The sequence below is a fragment of the Taudactylus pleione genome, unplaced genomic scaffold (assembly GCF_031769625.1).
Source record: "Taudactylus pleione unplaced genomic scaffold, aTauple2 ptg001137l, whole genome shotgun sequence".
NCBI classification, from domain to species: domain Eukaryota; kingdom Metazoa; phylum Chordata; class Amphibia; order Anura; family Myobatrachidae; genus Taudactylus; species Taudactylus pleione.
In genome coordinates this window covers 4,421,094-4,443,687 of record NW_028285538.1, presented here as the reverse complement: position 1 = coordinate 4,443,687, position 22,594 = coordinate 4,421,094, and the positions used below count along the sequence as shown (strand labels likewise).

The 22,594-nt window shown below is 37.8% G+C and overlaps 1 protein-coding gene across 19 annotated transcripts in view; it reads left to right on the top strand.

The window, feature by feature from the left end:
* NEB (nebulin) overlaps positions 1–22,594 on the top strand; it is a 203,217-nt gene that overhangs the window by 151,049 nt on the left and 29,574 nt on the right. For 13 of the 19 annotated variants that reach the window (XM_088462024.1, XM_088462022.1, XM_088462029.1 and 10 more), the window contains 10 exons: positions 4,612–4,710; positions 6,773–6,883; positions 7,322–7,426; positions 8,331–8,435; positions 12,081–12,185; positions 18,427–18,537; positions 19,001–19,111; positions 19,459–19,572; positions 20,687–20,791; positions 22,355–22,459. In XM_088462024.1, coding sequence (XP_088318150.1) covers positions 4,612–4,710; positions 6,773–6,883; positions 7,322–7,426; positions 8,331–8,435; positions 12,081–12,185; positions 18,427–18,537; positions 19,001–19,111; positions 19,459–19,572; positions 20,687–20,791; positions 22,355–22,459 — 1,071 coding nt within the window. The remainder of the gene's footprint in view (positions 1–4,611; positions 4,711–6,772; positions 6,884–7,321; positions 7,427–8,330; positions 8,436–12,080; positions 12,186–18,426; positions 18,538–19,000; positions 19,112–19,458; positions 19,573–20,686; positions 20,792–22,354; positions 22,460–22,594) is intronic. The other 6 variants (XM_088462027.1, XM_088462026.1, XM_088462039.1 and 3 more) reach the window with 3 other exon arrangements.

The following is a 22,594-nucleotide window of genomic DNA, read 5'->3' as shown; positions in this document are numbered from 1 at the left end:
ATGCCACATATATTACATGAATATACTTAATACAAATCACTCACAAATAAGTAATGGAATAGTAAATACATGATGATCTATCATATCTAACCTGTTAATTATATATAAAACACATAAAGAGAGTCCCAATAATCAGACCCCATTAACACATTAAGGAAACAATCCACATTCATAATCACATGATCGCACGATCCCATTAAATGAATGGGATCAACCCTCATGTTAATCATGAATGTGTACAAATATAAATGTAGTAACAAAAAGAGAGAACATCAAAACTCTATGCATAATCTATCGCACTCGAATACCACTGGAAATACTAAATCACAGAAAACAATGGAGGCCCAAATTTTTGTTAAGGCCCCGCGGAGCCAAGGATTGTAATCTGAATATCCAAGAGGATTCACATCTTAGTAAATTACGTGATCGATCCCCACCAGGTATAGAATCAGGTACATGATCAATGATCATGTACCGTAATGATGCCAGATTGTGTCCCCTTACAAAGAAATGACGTGCAACTGGTTGCTCGCTATGGCCAGATGAAATAGCTGCCCGAATGGCCGACCGATGCAATGCCATGCGTTCCCTCAATGTCCTGTCGGTCTTGCCGACATACATGAGTCCGCATGGACAAGTAATGACATAAATAATGAACTTGGTAGTACATGTCACATGATGTTTTATTTTAAATTTACGTCCGTTATATGGATGACAGAAACTGTCTCCACAATCAAGGACCGACATGTCATAAATCCAAGGCATTTAAAACACCCCAATTTCGGGCGTAAAAAACTCTTACTGCCAATAGCATTCATGTTACTCACATCAGGTTTCACAATCCAATTTCTTAGGTTGCGTCCCCTGGTATAGCAAGGCATGATCATAGTATCTTGTAAATTCAGATCAGGGTCTGTGCCAACAATCGGCCACAGTCTCTTGGCTGAATTCTTAACTGAATTGCTTAAACTGTGAAAATAATTAACCCAAGGTAGCTTTTGTTTGGTATCCTTCCTTACTTTGTTCGATTTCAACAGATCTCCCCAAGGTATTAATAGTGCCTTGTTTTTCGCCTGTTCTAAAATATTGAAGGGATATCCTCTATTGAGGAATTTGTTGATCATTTTATTAATTTCAACCAGTGCAGTATTTTCGTCACTGCATATCCTTCTAGCTCTAATAAATTGCGAATATGGCAAACCGTACTTCAGTGATCTTGGATGGCAACTGCCAAAATGTAGCAAGGTGTTTCTATCTGTCGGTTTGCTGAACAATTTAGTATTAAGTCTCCCATCATGCAATTGCAAGCTTACATCCAAATAGTTGACAACATTAGCATCAATATTAAATGTAAATTTTATAAGGTTGTCCGATCTGTTGTGATCGTCCATAAATGATCTGAAAGCCACCTCCGAGCCAGTCTAGATCAGAAATATGTCGTCTATGTATCTCGCGTAATAAAAAATATCGCCAGACACATAGACGTTTTGAAAAAAAATGTCCTGTTCAGCCTCAAACATGTACACATTGGCATAGGATGGGGCCACATTTGACCCCATCGCTACGCCTATCAACTGCAGATATATCCTGTTGTTATACATAAAAAAAATTCTAGTAAGGATCATCTCCAATAAATCTATCACGAGATCAACATCAGGTCCACAATAGGCGGTGCTGTTATTTATCAACTTCCTAACAGCTCTAAGACCCTCTGCGTTAGGAATCACCGTGTAAAGGCTACTTTTATCAATGCTACACAGGAAGCTCCCCTGTGGAATAGGGGGTAACTTGAGCACTTCATTAAGAAAAGATGTTGTATCTAATAGAAACCTAGGATGTTCCTGAACGCAAGGTTGAAGAATATCATCCAAAAATACAGAAACCGACTGGAACAAAGACCCCCTGGCAGATACAATAGGTCTGCCAGGGGGATTGTCCAGGCGCTTGTGTATTTTGGGTAAGGTGTACAGCAAAGCCATAATAGGATACTTAGGAATCAATGCCTCACACAATTTCTCAGAGATCAACCCTTCTGTGACAGCAGCACCCAATATCTCATACAGTTGCTTACAAAACAATTCAGTTGGATCATTATCAAGCAATTTATAAACTGTGGAATCCGAAAGTTGACTATCAATCTCACTCATATAGTCAGATAAGTTTTGAACCACAATCGCCCCGCCCTTATCTGCGGGGCGAAATACCACATCCTGATAGTTTGACAGATCACGCAAGGCTCCCCATTCACCAGAAGAAAGATTACTGGATTACTTGCGTGATCTGTCTGGGTGTTGCCGAGGCAACGGTGATGCTGACGGGCTGCTCCACCATGCCGGATCCGACGCTGCTTGTGCTACGAGATGACGCCATCGAGATGCACACCGGCCTGGGAGGCGGCGTGGCGCGGACTTGATGCAACGATGTGTAAGTATAAATGTGTGTTTTTTATGTATTTGTATTGTTCTTACCTTGATGAAGGAGCAATAAAGAGGCTCCGAAACGTCGGTGGTTTTCACTACTTACCTGTGCTGCTTGTATTCATTCAGAGTGCTGCCTGCTGGGACTGTTTATATATATATATATATATATATATATAAGTTACAAGGAGGGCACTCAGCAGGACTAAACGGTGTATATAGAGACAAACCAGATGAAGCCGGTGATCTATGTCAATGTTTCGGCAAACAAATGCTTTTATCAAGACATGTTTTGATAAAAGCATTTGTTTGCTGAAACGTTGACATAGATCACCGGCTTCATCTGGTTTGTCTCTATATACACCGTTTAGTCCTGCTGAGTGCCCTCCATTATTTCTATATATGCACACTACCCGTTTGGCTAGGCACCCAGGCACTTTGGATTTGTTTTATTGGAGAGTGCCGGACTTCTAGACCGAGGATATATATATATATATATATTTTATACATATAACTAAAATTTAAAGCAGAAATAGGTGATCACACTGATCAAGCAGTTGAGGTTTGCACATAAGCTATATTTGGCTTTTTCGGAGGGCACCTGCACTTTTGTTCACTTTATTGGAGTGCCACCCTAAGGGACCTGTTATATGTATATATATATATATATATATATATATATATATATATATATACTGAACCAGATGTTGGGTTCTAACATGTCAGAGAAGTAGCAATTTCATTTAGGGAGTTACCTCATACCAAGGGAAGTTATTTATCAACAAGTTTAACCCATTACTGCCTTGTTGCGTATGTTAATTACAGCTGGAGCTATTTATCATGACAGATATCTCTATTTTAATTTAAAATCTGTATATACCAGTGTGATACTATAGCAAGTGGTATTTGTCACTTACCGCTTGTTGTCTTCATTAAAACTCTGCAGGGTGCAGTAGCTGTTATCTAGCGCTGATGAGCACTAAGGTCCCAGCTAGGAGGCTGTGGCATTCCAGTCCCTGCCCACAATGCACTGCTACAGCTTTTTTTGCCCCTTCCCTCTCACTCTCTGCCCCTTCCCTTCCACTCTCTACCTACTATTCTCCACCCCCTCCCTCCAGATCCCCACCCCCTTCCTACTGTTTACTGGCCGTCCACACTGATCCTCTTCACTGGCTGGCGTCCGGGGGTGGGGAGTTTGACTGGGGCGGTACACCTGTCAAACCGTAACGCAGGTGTCCTAAGGCGAGCTCAGGGAGGACAGAAACCTCCCATGGAGCAGAAGGGCAGGGGGGGGGGGCAGAAAAGACTACTGGCTTTTTCAATACCACTACCTCTAGGGTCAGTAATGAATTCCGGTTTAAAAAATAAAAACTTGTGGCAAGCAGTTGCACTAACTGTTATTAAAAAACTACCTTGTTAATAAAAAGGGATCCTAAATGTTATAATGAAGTTTACTACATTTGAAGTAATGTTGAATCCCCATATGGTACAATATTTAGTTTCACTGGTTAAAACAGGACAACCCCTTCACTTCCAAAAAAGGTAATTGTTATAATCAGCACCATAACATGGCGGCAGGGCACTCTGTGATGGCTGCGCCCCCTATCCCTGGGGATGGCGGCACTGAGAAGTAGAGCACTGCCCGGAGTACCAGAAGGACGCTTGGCCAGCTCCACAGTAGTGCTACTGGCTGCATGGTGCATTCTAGGCATCCTGCAAGCCACATGCAGGTGCTGTGGGGCAGCGACTGTGCCACTCCCAGGGCCCTGTGCAAGGGCACCGCTGGCACTCCCCCTAGTTATGGGCCTGGTGATTATCACCAATACTGGGCAAATTCTGATCAACTACAGGATATGCTAGATGGCTCATAGATATAGGTTTATTATATCCTATCCTTTTTCTTCTGACATCACTGAGGCACACTACAGTATGTACATAGTACAGTGGTTCCTAATAAACATTGATTCAGCCTATAAGATGGCTGCCTCCACGATCTGCAGACAACAGAAGCATTTAATTGCTTTGAAATATTATTGTGTTGCATTGATTTCCTTGTTCTTTCTTCACATACAGAGAAGACAAACCAATAAATGGGTGAATTATGGTTACTGTAACCCGCCAGCGCCCTCTTGCCTCCGAGGCTGGTATAGACTTAACATGCTTTGCTAATCTGATGTTTTGCTGCATATTGTAGGCTGAGTATACCAAAGGAAAGATGTGGGGACATGGAGCAGCATCTTATGACACCCCCATGATGAGGACTCTTAAGAAAGCTAATGCGCTTACTAGTAATGTAAGATAAGCATGTTCAGCAAAAATGAGCATGTTCCTCCAAGTCATGTCACGTTCCTGTGGAGATGCATTGTCTGTAAACATACAGGGTCATCATGCAAACAATGACTTTAACACATGGCACCCAATCACACTCTCGCTGACATTTTTCTAACACACTTCAGAAAATGAAAGCAAACCTCTGATTGGTTGCTATGGGTTACCTGTGTTCTATTTTTTTTTCTTCATGTATACTGCAGTATTTGAAGCTGTTTTCTCTTTAAAATCTTTGCTGGAAATCACTTATAGAAGGATTGCTGGAATATATTGTAATATTTTTAATAACAAACCAATAATATATGTTTAATAACAAACCAATAATATAATTCATCCAGCTAGGAGCCAGTTGGCACTTTAATAAATGATGATTTTCCAACAGTTATTATTTGTATATTTTAATGGAAAACTGCTTTTTGGAATACTTCTTTTCAGTAATGACTCATTTTAAGTGCCTGTTATGCATGCTGCATCATATATGTTTATTTTTATTATTATGTTTTACAGTCTATATAATATACTTTTATAAAACATTAGAAGATTTTCCAGATGCACATGAAGCTTTTCCAAACATAATTTTCCCAACTACTGATCATACTATTTATGATCCTAAAACAACAGAATACATTTAAATGACATGAAAGCTAACAGTAACCACTGAACCAACTTCCCTTTCCTATCTGTAGATAAAGGTTCTAAAGATTCTTATGGGTCAATTTATCAAGACTGTGCAATGAGAGACTTTCTATCACTGCTAATCCCAGTGATAGAAACACAGCTGACTGATACTCTGTCCCCAGTATATTTTGGCTGGCAGCAGTAAAACGACTCTTAGTTCTCAATCCAAGTAACTACAATTTACTTGCGGGTGCAAGTAAGTGCGGCTACAGTATATGCCACACTTATAGTATTCCAGATCCATTTATTTTATGTTTACAGCCCCATAGGGCTGTGTGCAAAAATACATGAATCTGGGGAGAGATTGGCCCGCGAGGGGGGCAATTTAATTGGATTGAGCCCTTACTGCATTATTAGTCCATCCTTCTCTCCTCTGCACATGTATAACCCAGCTTGCCTAGTTCACATGTGCGCAGCCTGAATGCCTGGAATTCTGATTTCAGTTGCACTTTCATTAAAAAATATATATTTTTAAAATAGATAAAAATAAGCAAAAAATAGAAAAATTAAATAAAAATTGTAATGTATTTTGAAGTATGAAAATGCTTTATTTCAGTAATAAACAATTTTTCCATTAACAATTCTCTGCTTATCAACATCATGGATTTACAATAGTAATAGAAAGTCAGCCTTAAGTAATTGTAAAATAGACATGGGGAAACCTTTGCTAAAGAGCCTCAATTAAAGCTATCAAATAGTTAAATAGGGTGAAGTCCTAAATCCTGTTGTTTTTGCCAGAGAAGGGGCTTACATATCCCCCTTTAATAAACAGAGGCCTTTTTGAAATATATTAATTGTAAGGGGCTTTTCAGATAGGCACAATCTAAAATAATGTATTTTTAAAAAATATTTTGCATGTAATTGATACAGTCTTTAATTTGTTGTGCTTCCAACTTAGCACTCTATGTTCTGGTCAATGTATATAAAAATTGCATACATTTGTTTGTGTTTTACCAACAATTGTATTTTTGCTTGCAAATAATTCCATAATTTACTTGGTTTTTGACACGAGTTGTTTTATTGGTTAAATTATCATATTCATATGAATACAATTCAAAAATACACATAATGCTTTCTTGTTTTGTAAACATTGAGCAGTTTTATATGTACATGGGTTTGTCGTAATTTAATATTTTGAAAATGAAGGCCTTGCAGCATGTCTCAAATACAAATTTTTGTGTTCTGTGCAAGAACATATTTGTGTGACATATTGTTTGTGCAATAGTTTTACTTTGTCTACCTTGTATTACAGTTGGTTCCAGGCTATTTATTGCATCTCCTCATTGTGAGGATTTTCTCAACACAAGAGTCTGTAGAATTATTTGACAATGATTATTTCTTTTTATTAGGTGAAATACAAAGAAAACTTTTCTAAAGACAAAGGAAAGAAGCCTCAATATGATCTCAAGGAGGCCAAGATTTACCAGACTTTGAAAGATGCCAATACACTCGCTAGTGAGGTAAAGTACAGTAGATGCATGTCCTCTTTACACAAATTTAGCATTTTAACCAATATCTAAATTATAAAAAAAGATTATAAATTACTATAGATTATATTTTATAAATTAGATAAAAATAAATCCTGATACATGCTCTTTTAAAATGTGTTATTATTATTATTATTATTATTATTATTATGGGGAATGTTTTTAGCGTAAGTAAAATATTTTGTAATTTTAATGAAGAGAGGAAACCAGTGCTCAAGTGGACAATTTAATGTTAGGCAGTGGGAACTACAGCCCAAAATACCAATGAGGGACCGACCTTTAAATATTGTACCCTCAAATAAAGAGAAATAGGCTCAAATTGGTGTAGATAGTAGGGGTTTCATAAATGACCCCATATACATCACCCCTATCATTGCTCTTTTAAGTGTCATTTTTTTATTTTGTTTACAGATTAAATATAAGGCAGATTTGAAGAAGCTCCACAAACCAGTGACAGATATGGCGGAATCTCTCAATATGCATCATATAACTAGTACAAGCAAGCTATCCAGTGATGTAAGCTCTAAACTACTAAGTAATAATATTAACTTAATAACCATTCACACTTCTCTTTCTCTTTATATAATAAATATGCTAATTGTTCGGCTTTTAATTTTCGGCATCATTTGGTAGTAATCCTTTCTATATTTAACCACTTATATTTCATCTATCTTATTACTAGCCATTAATATAGCTGAGCATATTACATCTAAAGTAGAAAAAAAGTAGCATAACAGCTAATACAAACAGTTCCCTAACTTTCCTAATTTAGTTTTTACCCATCCAAATAAACCACTAACCATATTAAATAATTGATATTATAATATAATAAAAATTATATCCATTAATAACTGAAAATTATTTTATAAATACATGTTGTAACCTTATTTATACTTCTAATCATAGAGTAGCTTAATCATATATAACCTATTTAATATGACTTTTTATTATGTCTTATTTAGTATTTATGGATATTCTTTTAAATTAGAAAAACTATTATATATAAACATTAATATTATACTTCAGTAAAAATACAATACTATAACATAAATATATAAAATATAAACATCAGAATATATTTTTCTGAGGAGTATTGTTATTTTTCTAGAAGTGCACTGAATCTTTTTTTTTTTTTTTAACAATTTTCGACCAACTTAATTCAAATACAGGTTATTTTACTTTTGTGTATAGTGTTGTAACTACCTTTTTATAATTTAAACTGACTTTTTTAATACTAAAATATGGATTTGGTGCATTACTATTATTATACATTATTACTATTTATTTGTATTATTAAAATATTGGTTGAATTTGGCCTTTCCTTCAAAATTACATTCTATAAAGAAAATCACGGTTATCCAATAGCAGGCAGATAACTTGTTAGACTATGATTGAGGCAGTTTTTGACACTTCCCCTCAGTACCAGTACAAGAAGGAATTTAAGAAGAGTAAGGGTCACTACCAAGTGGTGCCTGATACACTCGAACAAGTACATGTAAAGGAGGCAACAGAACTGCAGAGCATAGTAAGTACTTTAACCAATTTGTACCACTAATTTTACACTGAATTAATTTTTTTCTAATGAAATATTAAAAAAGTTTGAATACTGGTACGCTTTATTGGCTAACTGAACACATTTTGGAAGTATTCCACTAGTCTTTAAAGGGTATCATTTTCAGTCACTTTTTTCCTGCAATGACTACCATTATTCAACACTTTTCTGCAACTTGGAGGTATGTGGACATTTTTTCAACAACAACTGAGTAGCTTGTTTAAATTTGTTTCATAAATGTTTGTTCATCACTTTGGCATTTGCAGTATTAGTACAGTACACACATTTTTCTCCAATATAAGAATAATTGTTTCTAGTAGGGGAAAGGAACACATTAGTGCTAGTTGCAAAATTTGGACCCTCTGTGATGTCTAAAGGTGCACATCAACATGCCGATAATACTGAGCGATTGCACGATTACAACATCGTAATCGTGAAATCGCTCAGTAATCGTGCACAAATCGTGCACTTCTATGTCGGAAACGACCAGCGATGCGCGTTCCCATTGGTCGTTTCCGACATCAATCATCGGCCGAACATGCTGGACAACCTGACGATAACGTCAGGTTGAGCATGTTAGGGGATGATTGATGTGCCTACACTGAACGATTGAATGTTCAGTGTAGGTACAGCACACACTGTGAAATGACTGCACGATTACAATGTCGTAATCGATCGTGCAGTAGTTTCACATTCTATAAGTGGATACGCACCATAAGTGCTGACATGGTGCACATTTTCTTGGTGCACATATGGATACAAAAAAGAGAACTTGTTGCCCTCTAATAATTGTGCTGTACTGAAATAAATATTGTCTGGAGATCTGCTTGGTGTTGTCCAGCATTTATGTTCTGCTGCAGATTCACTGTATAAAGGAATGACAATCAGTGATGTTGCAGGATATGTATGGTTGTGGAATTAGGCAGCCTGTGGGCTTTTTAGTTGATAATAATCTGGACTCCAGCCAGCTGGTTATTAAAGCAAGACATGATATGAGTTCATATGACTCACTCCAGTAAATCTTATGCCATATATATTTATTGTTTTACATTATCATAGATGTGTCAGCTGTTATTGGAAAAACAAAAATATTTAAACTGGTAGAAAAATTTACAGTAAATGTTGATGACACTGAAATTACTAAAGGAATACTTTGGAACAGAGAGTAGATTATGGCTTTGTTTTTTTTAATAACATTTTTATTATTATTGCACAATTTAAACAGAGAATACATTTCTCAATATAACTTATAATTATAACAATTCTATGATATGGTAATATAGAAAAAACTAAAATGTATGTCATACAATAAAAGACAGATTCTCCACTTAGTAGTCAGCATCTCAGAAAAGTCATACATAGAATAAAGCATGAACCATATAGTGACTGTATTGTACAAAAACACTCCTGCACCACAAAATGAACTTTAAACAATATGATTTACCCTCAGAATGGTGGATGACCTTTCTCAAGTATCTCTGTGTTATACCACATGGTCATAATTACTACTTTACATATATTTTCTTTAATAGATGGAGATAAAATACTGATATAAGGGAGTCATATCTCAAAAAAAATTTTTTGCACTATTTTCAATATCAAGTGAGCTTTTCACCCAGTCCATCTGATAAAGATACATTAATCTCGGTAACATAAGCGTTAAGGGAATAGAATTAGAATCGATCCACTGTGACAGGATAGTTTTTTTTTGCCGTTCCCGCAACTCTAGCTAATAGTAAACGTTTTCCCTTTGATATTCTCAGTTGAGTCGCGGTGGAATAATGGTTCCATAGCGCCCAGGCCATCGATATCTCAAAGGGGATATTTAATATATTATTTATATAAGACTGTACTTCTCTCCAAAATGTCTGAACAATCTCACAGGACCACAAGCAATGCATTATGTCATCATTGGGTGTTGAACATTTAAAACAATTAGAGTTATCTGATATTCCTGTTAAATGCCTAAGTTTTGGTGTATAGTACGCTCGGTGCAATATTTTGTAGTGCATCTCAGCATATGAAGAATATACCAATTGTTTATTCAGTGTAGTACAAGATGTAAAGACATATTGAAGTGTTAAATCTGGAAACATATCCTTCCATTTGGCCAAGCCTGTATCAACTTTAGCTAGATCCAGCCGTCTCCGTACATAATCATAAAGCATTGAAGTAGACCATGGTTTTCCCCTCCCATTCCTCACCACAGCATCCAAAACATTAACTTTATCCAATTGATCAAGATGCGACAATGTTTTCAAAATATAACTTCTTACTTGAAAATATGCAAACACTGGAAAATTAATAATGGGATAACGCTCTTTAAGTGTAGACAAAGACAATACTGTAGAGCAGTCTTCATCTAAAAATTGGTAAATCATACTAAGTCCCCGGAGAGCAGAGAATAAGGTTGCTTGTGAGCCAAAAACATGGGGATGTGACAATGTACTATAACATCAAGAGGATAAGGGAGTGGCCTCATTGTAAGAGGTCCAGGGAACCCAAAAATTGTTGAATTTGTTAGGACACTTATGTATAATGCTCAAAATAAATTCCATGTGCTAAGTGTTCCAAATGGAGGTGTGTATAGAAGAGATAGAAGGATTGCCCAGGTGCTTCAATCGGCAGCAATGATGCAATTGACAGCATTAAGGAGTAATTAGCTGTTGAGCATACTTGTTTATATCAGGAATATGTTAAGAGAGAGTAAGAAGGGCAGAGCGCCATGGTGATACCACAAATTAAACTTTGGATTGAGACACATTTTTTTTAAATATTTGGACTGAGGCACCAAATATGAATAAAAGTGCCTCTCTACTCACATTCTCTCCAGCAATGCTCAGTGTAGTGAGGAAGATAGAATGAACCAGAGAAACATACTTTCATTTCGTATGTTTTTTCCTTATTCTTACACACAGAGACACTCCGGCAGCAATACGTCTAATAGCCTCCCATTCTTCATATAAAGATATTTTGTATTTTGCCTTACACAGTACAAGAGATAGGTGTAATTCTAGAGTATAGATGTTGTACAGTATATAAACATTGTGAACCTGTTACCCCTATTTTTCCATGCCCTGGGCCCATGTACATGGTGGCATCCACAATGTTTACTGGAAAGAACTTGGGATAGTCTTGTATCGTCTGTCTACATGTTGTCTCCTCATCACTTACGGTACAGCTCTGTCTCACAGTGTAGACTTGTAAGAGTGAGACAGGTCTACACTTAGGGGTAGATGTATCAATCCTTGGTGAGAGATAAAGTTAAGTAGTTGCCCAAAGCAATTAATCAGCTTCTAACTGTCATTTCAAAGACTGTGCTAGATAAATGACAGTTATAAGCTGATTGGTTGCTTTTTTCAAGACTTGATACATTTCACTTTCAATATCAGACAGTTGCGCGGATTCTGATATTACACAGTCACATGATTTAATCTATGTGGGACAACAACATAGTGGCAAAACAGTATTTTGATTGTGACTATAACCAATAGGGGAAACTGAATATTGGTGGCCAAAAAATTGTGCCATGTTCAGGAACCAGAGGGATTCTACATGTGGCTTGTTCCTGAAGCCATATGTATTATGAGCTGATCACTTCTTTTCTGCTATAAACAGGTGAAATACAAAGAGAAGTATGAAAAAGAAAGAGGTAAAGCCATGTTGGACTTTGAGACCCCTACCTATGTTACAGCTAAGGAGGCTCAACATATGCAAAGTGATGTAAGTTACATAAGTCAACAAAATGCATGTATTATCATTATTATTTTCATTATTATTATTATTATCATTATTATTATTATTATTATTATTATTATTGCACGTAGCCATTATATTAACTAAAGTAGCTTTTGGCAAAAAAAAAAAAAAGCAAACCAGAACATTTGTATCATTCTTTTTTTAGGAGTATTCTGTCAAAAGCAAAATGCTTAGTTTACTCTCACCCACTGTGTCTGCCATTTGTAACGAAGAAACAGGCCCCACCCACTTGTGTCACATGGATCATTTTGAACATTCTTATTATTGGAATATATAAGAGTAATTAAAATACTTAAATTCTGGGGGGTTCATTTTTGGAAATTAGTAAATCATCTATAATATTCCTGATATCAACATTAATGACATCAAGATACCTACATTAGAGTGCACAAGGTTTACCAAAAACTGCTGTTTTTTTTTTTGTAATCGAATATTCGTGTTCATGTCCTCTACAAACTTATATATTGTGGGCTGCCCCAAAATGAATCATAATACAGCTTATGAACTTACTAAAAATGTATGACATCACTTTCTGCTCTTTTTCCCATTGATATCATATCTGATTGGCTGCCTGACTATTGGTGCAATCCATAAAAAGGCTGCTTCCATTGTATAGGTGACCGGTACACACTGAGATATGTAAACATATTCTTGCATATTGTGTATGAATTAAAAAGACAAATAGACAAGTAATGCACACTTTTGTAGAGGAGAAAGTATAGGATTGGGATTATATGGGGTCTGAAAAATGAAAAGCAAGTGTAGCATCTGTAGTATTGTTAGTGGCTACCTGTATTCATTTAACGCAAGAGACATGAGCAGAGAGTCTTTGGGACACCCGAGTTCTGTTTTCACTGTGGAATCTCCTTCTCACCCATCTGATATCACATGATATGCTGAGTGTTTGTGTAACATACTGACTGAGTCTGCCAGACATGCTTGTTTTTCCTCCAGAGAGTTTTGAAAAGGAGATAATAATTTGTAGATGGATAACCAAGAGAAATGACTGTCTGATGCATTCTTAAAAAGTACTTGACTTGGTATTTAAAGAGAGAAAACTTCTATGTGGGATTACTGCCTTAACTTGATATTTAAAGTACAAAATAAAACCCATTATATGTGGGATTGCTGTTTTAATTTGTTCAATTATTATCAATCATTGTCTCAAAAAATGTATTTGAATTCAGTGTCTCAAAGAACTTGTACTGCATTGTTTTGTTTTCTGTATGTTATGTTGTTTTGAGTATTTTGTTGTTAATGATGAATGTATATGTACAAAGGGATTTTTTTCATTTGGTTCTGTGAACAAAAATATCTGGGCTTTTTTTGCGGATTGTTTTATTTTTGTTATATATTTTTTTTTAAATCAATATTTTAAAAAATTCATAGGGGCATATATATGTAATGCCTTCTAACAATGGCACAATTTGATTAATGTTTGTTGATGGTGTCAATATGTATTTTCAATTGATTTGTTAGTCCTTCAAACTTGAATCCTTGAAGTTGATTTATGTTAGTTTGAAATCTTATACAAGCTGAAATATGCATGTATAAGAAATTAATTGTATTGTTCTATTCATTTTTCTTTCAACATATTATATAAATTTATTTCCCTATAAGGTTTAACTTTTCTGCTCTTAGTAAGTGTATTGAGCAGAACTGGGAACTTCTGAACTGGAGGTTTCGGCAATAAGATAATGGAATGTCACTGCAGCCAGTGGCGGATCTACATTTTTGGGGCCTTGAAGCTTGAACTGTCATGGGGCCCCCTTTGTAACCATCAACAATAGGGCAACATCCAACAATGTCCAAATGGCTTTGCTGCCCTTGCAAGGACATTGAGGCCCAAATGAGAGAGATGTAGAAACTCCCAGAGAGTGATAGAATGTAGATAGATAGATGTAGAAACCTCCCAGAGAGTGGTAGATTGTAGATAGGTAGATAGATAGATAGATAGATGTAGAAACCCCAGAGAGTGATAGAATGTAGATAGATAGATAGATGTAGAAACCTCCCAGAGAGTGGTAGATTGTAGATAGGTAGATAGATAGATAGATAGATAGATGTAGAAACCCCAGAGAGTGAGAGACTGTAGATAGATAGATTCTTCTTCTTCTTCTTCTTCTTCGTCTTCTTCTTCGTCTTCTTCTTACTATTATTATTATTATTATTATTATTATTATTATCTTTTATTTATTTGGTGCTACAAGTGTTCATCAGCGCCATATAAACTACATAAACTAATAAGTGAACAAGAAACAAGTAACTTACAGTACATTACAGTGCAGGACAAGGGCACAGTTTATATACTGTACATTGCTGCAATAGCGATAAAAACACTCACAATAAGCAGCAGGGAGTTAGCAGTCAAGAGTTAGGTGCCCTTGTGGGGAGTAAGGAGTAGAAGAAAATGTAAAGAGAAGCACATGAGGTAAGAGGTCCCTGCTCGTGAGAGCTTACATTCTAAAGGGGAGGGGCAGACGGACAGGCGTGACATAAAAGGGGTATAAATAGGGAGGAAAGAGCATGAAGTGGGTTAGAACGAGAACTGAAAGGCCTTGATGAAGTAGTGGGTCTTGAGAGCCCGTTTGAAGTTTTGTAGAGAGGTGGAGAGTCTGATAAGGAGAGGGAGAGAGTTCCAAAGGTAGGGAACAGCATGGGCAAAATCTTGGAGGCAGGAGTGGGAGGAAGTAATCAGTTGACAAGAGAGGCGGCATGCCTCTCTTGTCAACTTCACACTCCCACCCAGGAATGGGTGGGAGTGTGAAGGGAGATTAGGTCAGAAATGTAATTGGGAGAGGATTTGGTGAGGGCTTTGTAGGCAAGTGTAAGAACCTTGAATTGGCATCTGAAGGGGAAGGGGAGCCATTATATGGCTTGAAGGATAGGAGAAGAAGATGTAGAATGTCTGGAGAGGAAGATGAGCTGAGCAGCAGCATTGAGGACCGATTGTAGTGGAGAGAGGTGGGAGACTGGGAGGCCAGCTAGGAGAAGGTTACAGTATTCCAATCTGGAGATGACCAGCGAGTGGATGACAGTTTTAGTAGCATCCAGGGTGAGGAAGGGTCTAATCCTGGAAATATTTTTTAGGTGGAAATGGCAGGACTGTGAGAGGTGCTAAATGTGTGGTTTAAAGGAGAGGGAGGAGTCTAGGATAACTCCAAGACAGCACACTTTGGGGCTAGAGGAGATAGTTGTACCATCAATAGATAATGACATTTGTGGGAAGTGAGGTAATGGAAGAGGGTGGGAAGATGATCAGCTCAGTCTTAGACATGTTAATTTAAGAAAGCACTGGGACATCCAGGAAGAGATAGCAGAGAGACAGTTAAAGATACGGGTAAGGAGCGATGGGGAGAGGTCAAGGGTGAAAAGGTAGATTTGAGTATATCAGTATAGAAATAATTTTGGAGGTCAAAAGAGTTGATGAGTTCACCTAAAGAGGACGTATATAGGGAAAATAGTAGAGGTCCAAGAGCAGAACCTTGGGGAACTCCTACTGTTAGTGGAAGTGAGGGGAAGAGGAGTCATGAGAGGAGACAGAGAAGGAATGATCAGAGAGGTAGGAGGACAGCCAGAAGAGGGTGGTGTCATGTAGACCAAGAGAGTGAAGGATTTGCAGGAGGAGAGGGTGGTCTACAGTGTCAAATGCAGCAGAGAGATCAAGGAGAATGAGCAGAGAGTAGTGGCCCTTGGATTTGGCAGCAAGGAGGTCATTGCATACTTTTGTGAGGGCAGTTTCAGTGGAGTGGAGAGAATGGAAGCTAGATTGAAATGAGTCAAGGAGTGAGTGGGAGGAAAGAAAAGTGGAAAGGTGGTTGTAAACAATACGCTTAAGGAGTTTGGAAGCAAAAGGGAGGAGAGAGATGGGTCGGTAGTTGGAGAGTATGTTAGGATCAAGTGTAGGTTTTTAAGAATGGGGGAAACAAGGGCATATTTGAATGCAGAAGGGACAGTGCCAGATGATAGGAAGAGATTGAGGAGGTGGGCAAGACGGGAACAGGCAGAAGGAGACAGGTAACAGAGGAGACAGGAAGGGATAGGGTCAAGTAGGGAGGTGGAAGGAGGTGAGGACCGGATGTGGGCCATTACTTCCTCTCCAGAAATAGGGGAGAAGGATGTCAGAGTTGGTGAGACAAATGGGGAGGGGTGGTCAGGGAAAGGATGGGCAGGAGTGTTGATGGTCTGATGGGATATGATGTCCTCATGTATGGAGTCAATTATAGATGTAAAGTAGGTGGCAAAGTCAAGGGCAGAGAGCAAGGAGGGGAGGCAAGGAGGGAAAGGACAGAGAAGAGAGTTGAAAGTAGCAGAGAGACACCATGGGTTTGAGGACTGGGAGGAGATGAGGTTCTTGAAATATGATTGTTTGGAGAGTGACAGGGCAGCACTGTAGGATGAGAGAATACATGTAGAATGAGAGAATACATTTGAAATGGAGGAAATCTTCCCTAGAGCGTGAGTTCCTCCACTGATGCTCGGCAATTCTTGAACACTTTTGTAGGTATCTGGTGTATTTGGAATGCCAGGGTTGTGATGTGGATCTGCGAGGGTGAGTTGTTATTACCGGAGCAACAGAGTCAAGAGCAGAAGTAAGGGAGGCATTGTACAGGGAAGTGGCTTGTTCAGGACAGGAGAGAAAAAGGATAGGGGAAAGAAGTGAGTCCAGCAGGGAGGAAAAAGCAACAGTGTCAATAGCCTCAATTTTACGCTTAGTAATGGTAGTAACGCTTAGTAATGGTAGCATTAGGAGGTAGAGGAGGGGAAGGAGAGAGGGAAAAGTTAAAAGAGAGAAGGTGATGGTTAGTGAGAGGGAATGGGGAATTGGAATATTCAGAAATACCACAATGGTGAGTAAAGACCAGGTCAAGTGAGTGCCAACTCACATGGGAGGGTGATGAGGTCCATTGGGCGAGACCAAATAAAGAGGTGAGGGTAAGGATTTAGCGGCAGAGGATTCTGTGGGAATGTCAATAGGAATATTAAAATCACCTAGGATAATGGAGGGAAGATCTGAGGAGAGAAAGTGAGGGAGCCAGGAAGCAAAATTGTCAAGGAATTTGGAGGGAGGGCCAGGGGGATGGTAAGTGACAGCTACTCTGAGGTTTATTGATGTATAAACCTCCCAGAGAGTGAGAAATTGTAGATAGATAGATAGATAGATGCAGAAGCCCCCCATTGAGACACTGTAGATAGATATACGTAGAAACCCCCCAGAGAGTGAGACTGTAGATAGATAGATATATAGATGTAGAAATCCCAGAAAGAGAGAGAGAGAGAGATTATAGATAGAAAAATATATACAGTAGATAAATATCTGTAGAAACTCCCCAAAGAGTGAGAGACTGTAGATAGATATAGAAACCCCCCAGAGAGTGAGAGACTGTAGATAGATGTAGAAAACCCCCAGAGAGAGAGAGAGACTATAGATAGTACAGTATATAGATAGATGGATGGATAAATAGATGTAAAGACACCCACAGAGAGTGAGAGACTTTAGAAAGATAGATAGATAGATAGGTAGATAGATAGATGTAGAAAACCAAAACTTACTCACATCCTCTGTAGGATCCCAGTCAGGTCTCTCCCCCACGCTACGTGCTCCCTCCTCTGAGATGCTTGCCATCCCTCTGTCAGCTCACCTTTCAATTTGTGGTCAGCACTGCAGGGCCACCTTCTGGCAGATTGGATAGCACAAATGGAGATGGGAGCATTTAGTAGCACCTGGCAGTACTGCACTCAGTAGTGACAATGGCAGCAGCTCTCTATTCTGTGCCCGGCCGGCTCATAAGAACCATCCTCTGGTCGGAGTTGTAGATAGAGTGTCTGCTGCACAGTACATGCACTACTGTAGAACATATTCTATGGTCAATATTAAGTACTTTAACCCATTAGCTTATGATTATATCACTAAAATAACCTTATTTTAATAACACACACTTAAAAAAATCAATTGATTTTGTTGAAATATTCACTCCAGTGTTAGGGGCCCTGAAGCTTAAGCTTTATTAGTTTCACAGTAGATCCACCTCTGACTGCAGCCTATGATGGAGTAGCGAAGCAGGCTTCGCTGGCATTTAGTCAGAAGTTTTTACTTGCAAACCAGACATCTGACAGCTTAGATGTTCCCAGCTGTGGTTGTAGATAAAGAAATGGTATGTTAGTATAATACACTATATGATATTTTTCTTCCTGCTTCTATCAGAAAGAATATAAGAAAGACTTGGAAGATTGTATTAAAGGCAGAAACCTTACTGGCTTGGAGGTTACGCCATCATTGATACATGTCAGATATGCTACAAAAATAGCAAGCGAGGTAGCATCTGCTCTATATTTAATTTTAGCCAGAATAATTCCACTAATATCCACTGCATCACATTTATGTTGGTGTCTTGTGTTTATTACTGTTTATGTCTGTTTAAGTATTAATGTTTTTGCACTATTAATTACACGCCAAACTTATTTTTAAGAATTGCTTTTATACCAATTAACTTTTTACTTAATTTTCGCAATTTTATATTAATTCATGCATACAAATTTTACAAATAACTCGTTCTAGCACTGCGCTATTCACGGCTTAATCGGAATAAAAATGTTTTTGTTTCTTTGTATACTTTTTTGTTTCTTTGTATATTTGTTTGTTTGTATAATTGTTTCTGTTCCTTTGTTTATTTTTAACTGTTTAGTGTTTGTGTATTGGTCTAATTTGTTATCTTTATGAATATGTTTATGTTTTTGGTTGTACCTAAAGAAACCTTTTCTGTCTATTGGAATTTTAGAAAGAGTACAGGAAAGATTTGGATGACACTATTAAAGGGCGAGGCCTTACTGCTTTGGAAGAGACTCCTGAGCTAATAAGAGCCAAGAATGCAACACAAATATTAAATGAGGTATACGTGATTGCCTTTAATGTATCAATGAGTTGTGATCACTATAATGAGTTAATGTGCCTCAGCTGAATGCCTATGTATAATTATTAGATGTGAATATTAGTGATCTTTCCTATTTAGTAGGTCATCTAATGATATTATGAGATACTCAATCCTTTAACATTAAAGTGCAGGATTCCTGTAAATTAATTTGTGCCATTGATAAGGAAAAGGTGTTACCTGTCATGTTGCCACTTGGAAGACCCATGACATGTATGTGTTGCCTGCCACTTACCTAAGTGATTAGTGAATTAAACATAATCAAGTTTATAATGTATATATATATATATATTGGTTTCACATAACAGAAAGAATATAAAAAGACACTGGAACTGGAGATCAAAGGAAAGGGTCTAACAACTCTGGCCAATGAAACTCCAGACTTCATGAGAGCAAGGAATGCCACTGATATTGCAAGTCAGGTAAGTTATTGGGTAGGCACATTGCTTTGCAGATAAAGCGTAACATGCACAAACAAGTACGTACTTCTGTGTGCATGTTACACTTTATCTGGAATAGATTTCAAACTAATGTTCTATGCTATGCTGTAGGATAACATAAATTGAACTCTCTGGGATGGGTGTGATACAGTATGTTATGTTGACATTCATGGTCATAATGTTGATATTGTGCATGTTGACAGTTGACATTACATTTTTCCACTGGTTGGCCCCTTTATTTTCACAACCAGGACTGACTGACTGATCCCGGTGCTGGTTGATGTAAATACGGGGTTACCCTACATCTTTTCCTCCCCCGTATTTTCACAACCAAGACCGGCTCCAAAAATTCTAGTGCTGGTTGAGCTATTAGGGAGGGACCTGACATGGCTTTTTTTTCTTTTTCATTTTATACTTTTCAGGGTTTTTACACACAGAAGCATGCACAGATCTCAGTGATCTGTGCATGTTTCTGTGTAACTCGCACCTGCCCAGGCTATACTCGCTAGCCTAAAGCAGGTCTATTACTTTGCGAGTTTTAGGTAAGTAATAGTGTGCCAGTTAAACACTCGCACTCTATTACATTGGCCGAGCTGTATCCCCATAATGGCAAAACATCTGGATGCGTGTATTGCCATTGCGTGATGCAGGTCTGCATGTTCTCGCACCCTATTACATAGGGTGAGTATTGCAAATGTGCGAGTATAGCCATGTACTCGCACATTTGCCAAACTTGGACCCTATTGCATTTGGCCCTATGTCCATGTTAGCATTGTAAATGCCGACATTTTCACTGTTGACAGTTCAACCATGTCGACATTCTGAATATCGACATTCCGGTGTTGACATAATGACGTATCCTCTGGGACAACCCTCATCCTTAGTTATCCATCTGCCCCTGCCTAAAATCTAATTATTAACTTTCATGGGATCTGAGATTACAGTAGCTCCAAAGACGGTGCTTTCCCAAATCGCAGCCTAGTCATACAATGTGTAGCCCACCGGTGATAAATGGGATAACATACAGCATTATGCTTTTATAGATTCCTTTATTCTTCTATGGATAAAAATAAAATCGCATTTGCACTTTGTACAGGTGAAATACAAGCAATCTGCAGAAATGGAGAAAGCCAATTTCACATCAGTGGTGGACACGCCAGAAATTATCCATGCACAACAAGTCAAAAACCTTTCCAGCCAGGTGATCTATGTCTGATACCTCTAATTGTACACTATGAAACCATTTCAGCCATTGTTATCATGTCTGCATAGCCGTTGTGTCACGTGTAACAGTCACTATTAGGGGAAGCTTACAGAGGTATAGCAGATATATATGAGGGAGTGACCTCATGGAAGAAATTATTTTTTTTTCCTGTTGCAGCTGTCATAGGGGTAATGTACTAAGCCTTGGAGAGGGATAAAGTGGAGAGAGCTAAAGCACCAGCCAATCAGCTCCTAACTGTCACTTTACAAGCTGTGTTTGAAAAATTATAGTTAGGAGCTGATTGGTTGGTACTTTATCTCTCTCCACTTTATCTCTCACCTGGGGCCCAGATTTACCAAGGAGTGATGTTCTTGTTTTCCCTCGATACTAAACTTAAATGCTGCTCCAACCAATCAGCTCCTAACTGTCATTTTTCAAATACATGACAGACAGTTGGATGCTGATTGGTTGGAGCACAATTTAGATTAGTAACAAGTGATAACAAGAATATCGCTTGTTGATAAATCTGGGCCTTGAAGACTTAGTACATCTACCCTTATAGTCTGAAAGCATATGAATGCAAACTTATTTATCTGATCATTAATGTTTTACTAAACTGAAAGGGTTTAGGGACAGGGAAGAATGAATGTTCTGCACAACTGCACTTGTAATATGTCATAAAAATGTAGCAGTGACAATAGAGACTACCTTTACGGGTGACTACCTTTAATTATTATACATAGCCGTGGGCAGCACAGTGTTTCTGGTTATGAATCTCCCGACAAGGGAAGTTTGTATCCCCGAAACATTGTGCTGATACATACTCCATAGTAATGATAGCTAAACAGATAGTTATATGTTAAGAAACACAAAAGTTTTCTGTTATTGTATATTACAAAGGATATTAATAATATTTTGTAACTCTTTACAGTGTGTCTTGCTCACCAGCTTATTGAGAGTCTCAGCGGATAGTTTAAGGTCATACATAAATCCCTGCGTAGCATAAACATGCAGGGTGTCCAATAAGACCAGGACAGACCACTGACTAGATGTGGTGCCCATATGGTGACACCTTTGCGTGGACCGGACTGATCACCATATTGGCACCACAAAATCTAGTATTGCTAAAATGGCAAATACGGGTGTTCCAGGAGTTATAGGAAATAGAGCTTTAAGGTTACTATGTACAATGTGAAGAAAATGAGATCATCCTGAATATATGGGGGCATAGAGGAAACCTAATTATATTTACATAGAGAAATTCAGATTGGGAAATATCATTGTTGGCTGTGATCAGACAGGAAACTGACTGAACCGTCACTTATATACAGTTATATTATTTCTCAGCTGTTTACCAAGTCTCACAAACAGAATGTATGTTTTTTGGAATTAAATTAAATTATCTATAACCAGTGGGGAAAGTACTTTTGTAAATGAAAATAACAAGTGATTGTGATGTATCTGAGATACTTTCAATAGTTAACGATCAAGAATGCCACATTCATTATGTCATCTCTTATCACATATACTAAATTCCTCTCTCTACCTGAAATTCAACAGAAAAAGTACAAGGAGGAAGCAGAAAGAACTATGTCTTATTACGTACCAGTACTAGACACACCAGAAATGCTGAGAGTCCGCGAAAACCAGAAGAACTTTAGTACTGTAAGTCTTTTGTTTCAGTCTAATGTCAAACAGTTACCTTTACTGTGTACATTACTGAGCCCTCCAACTCAGTATATTAAGGAAACCTTAGTTCCACAAAGGATCATGTTTAGGTCATTGAAATGTTTAGAGACC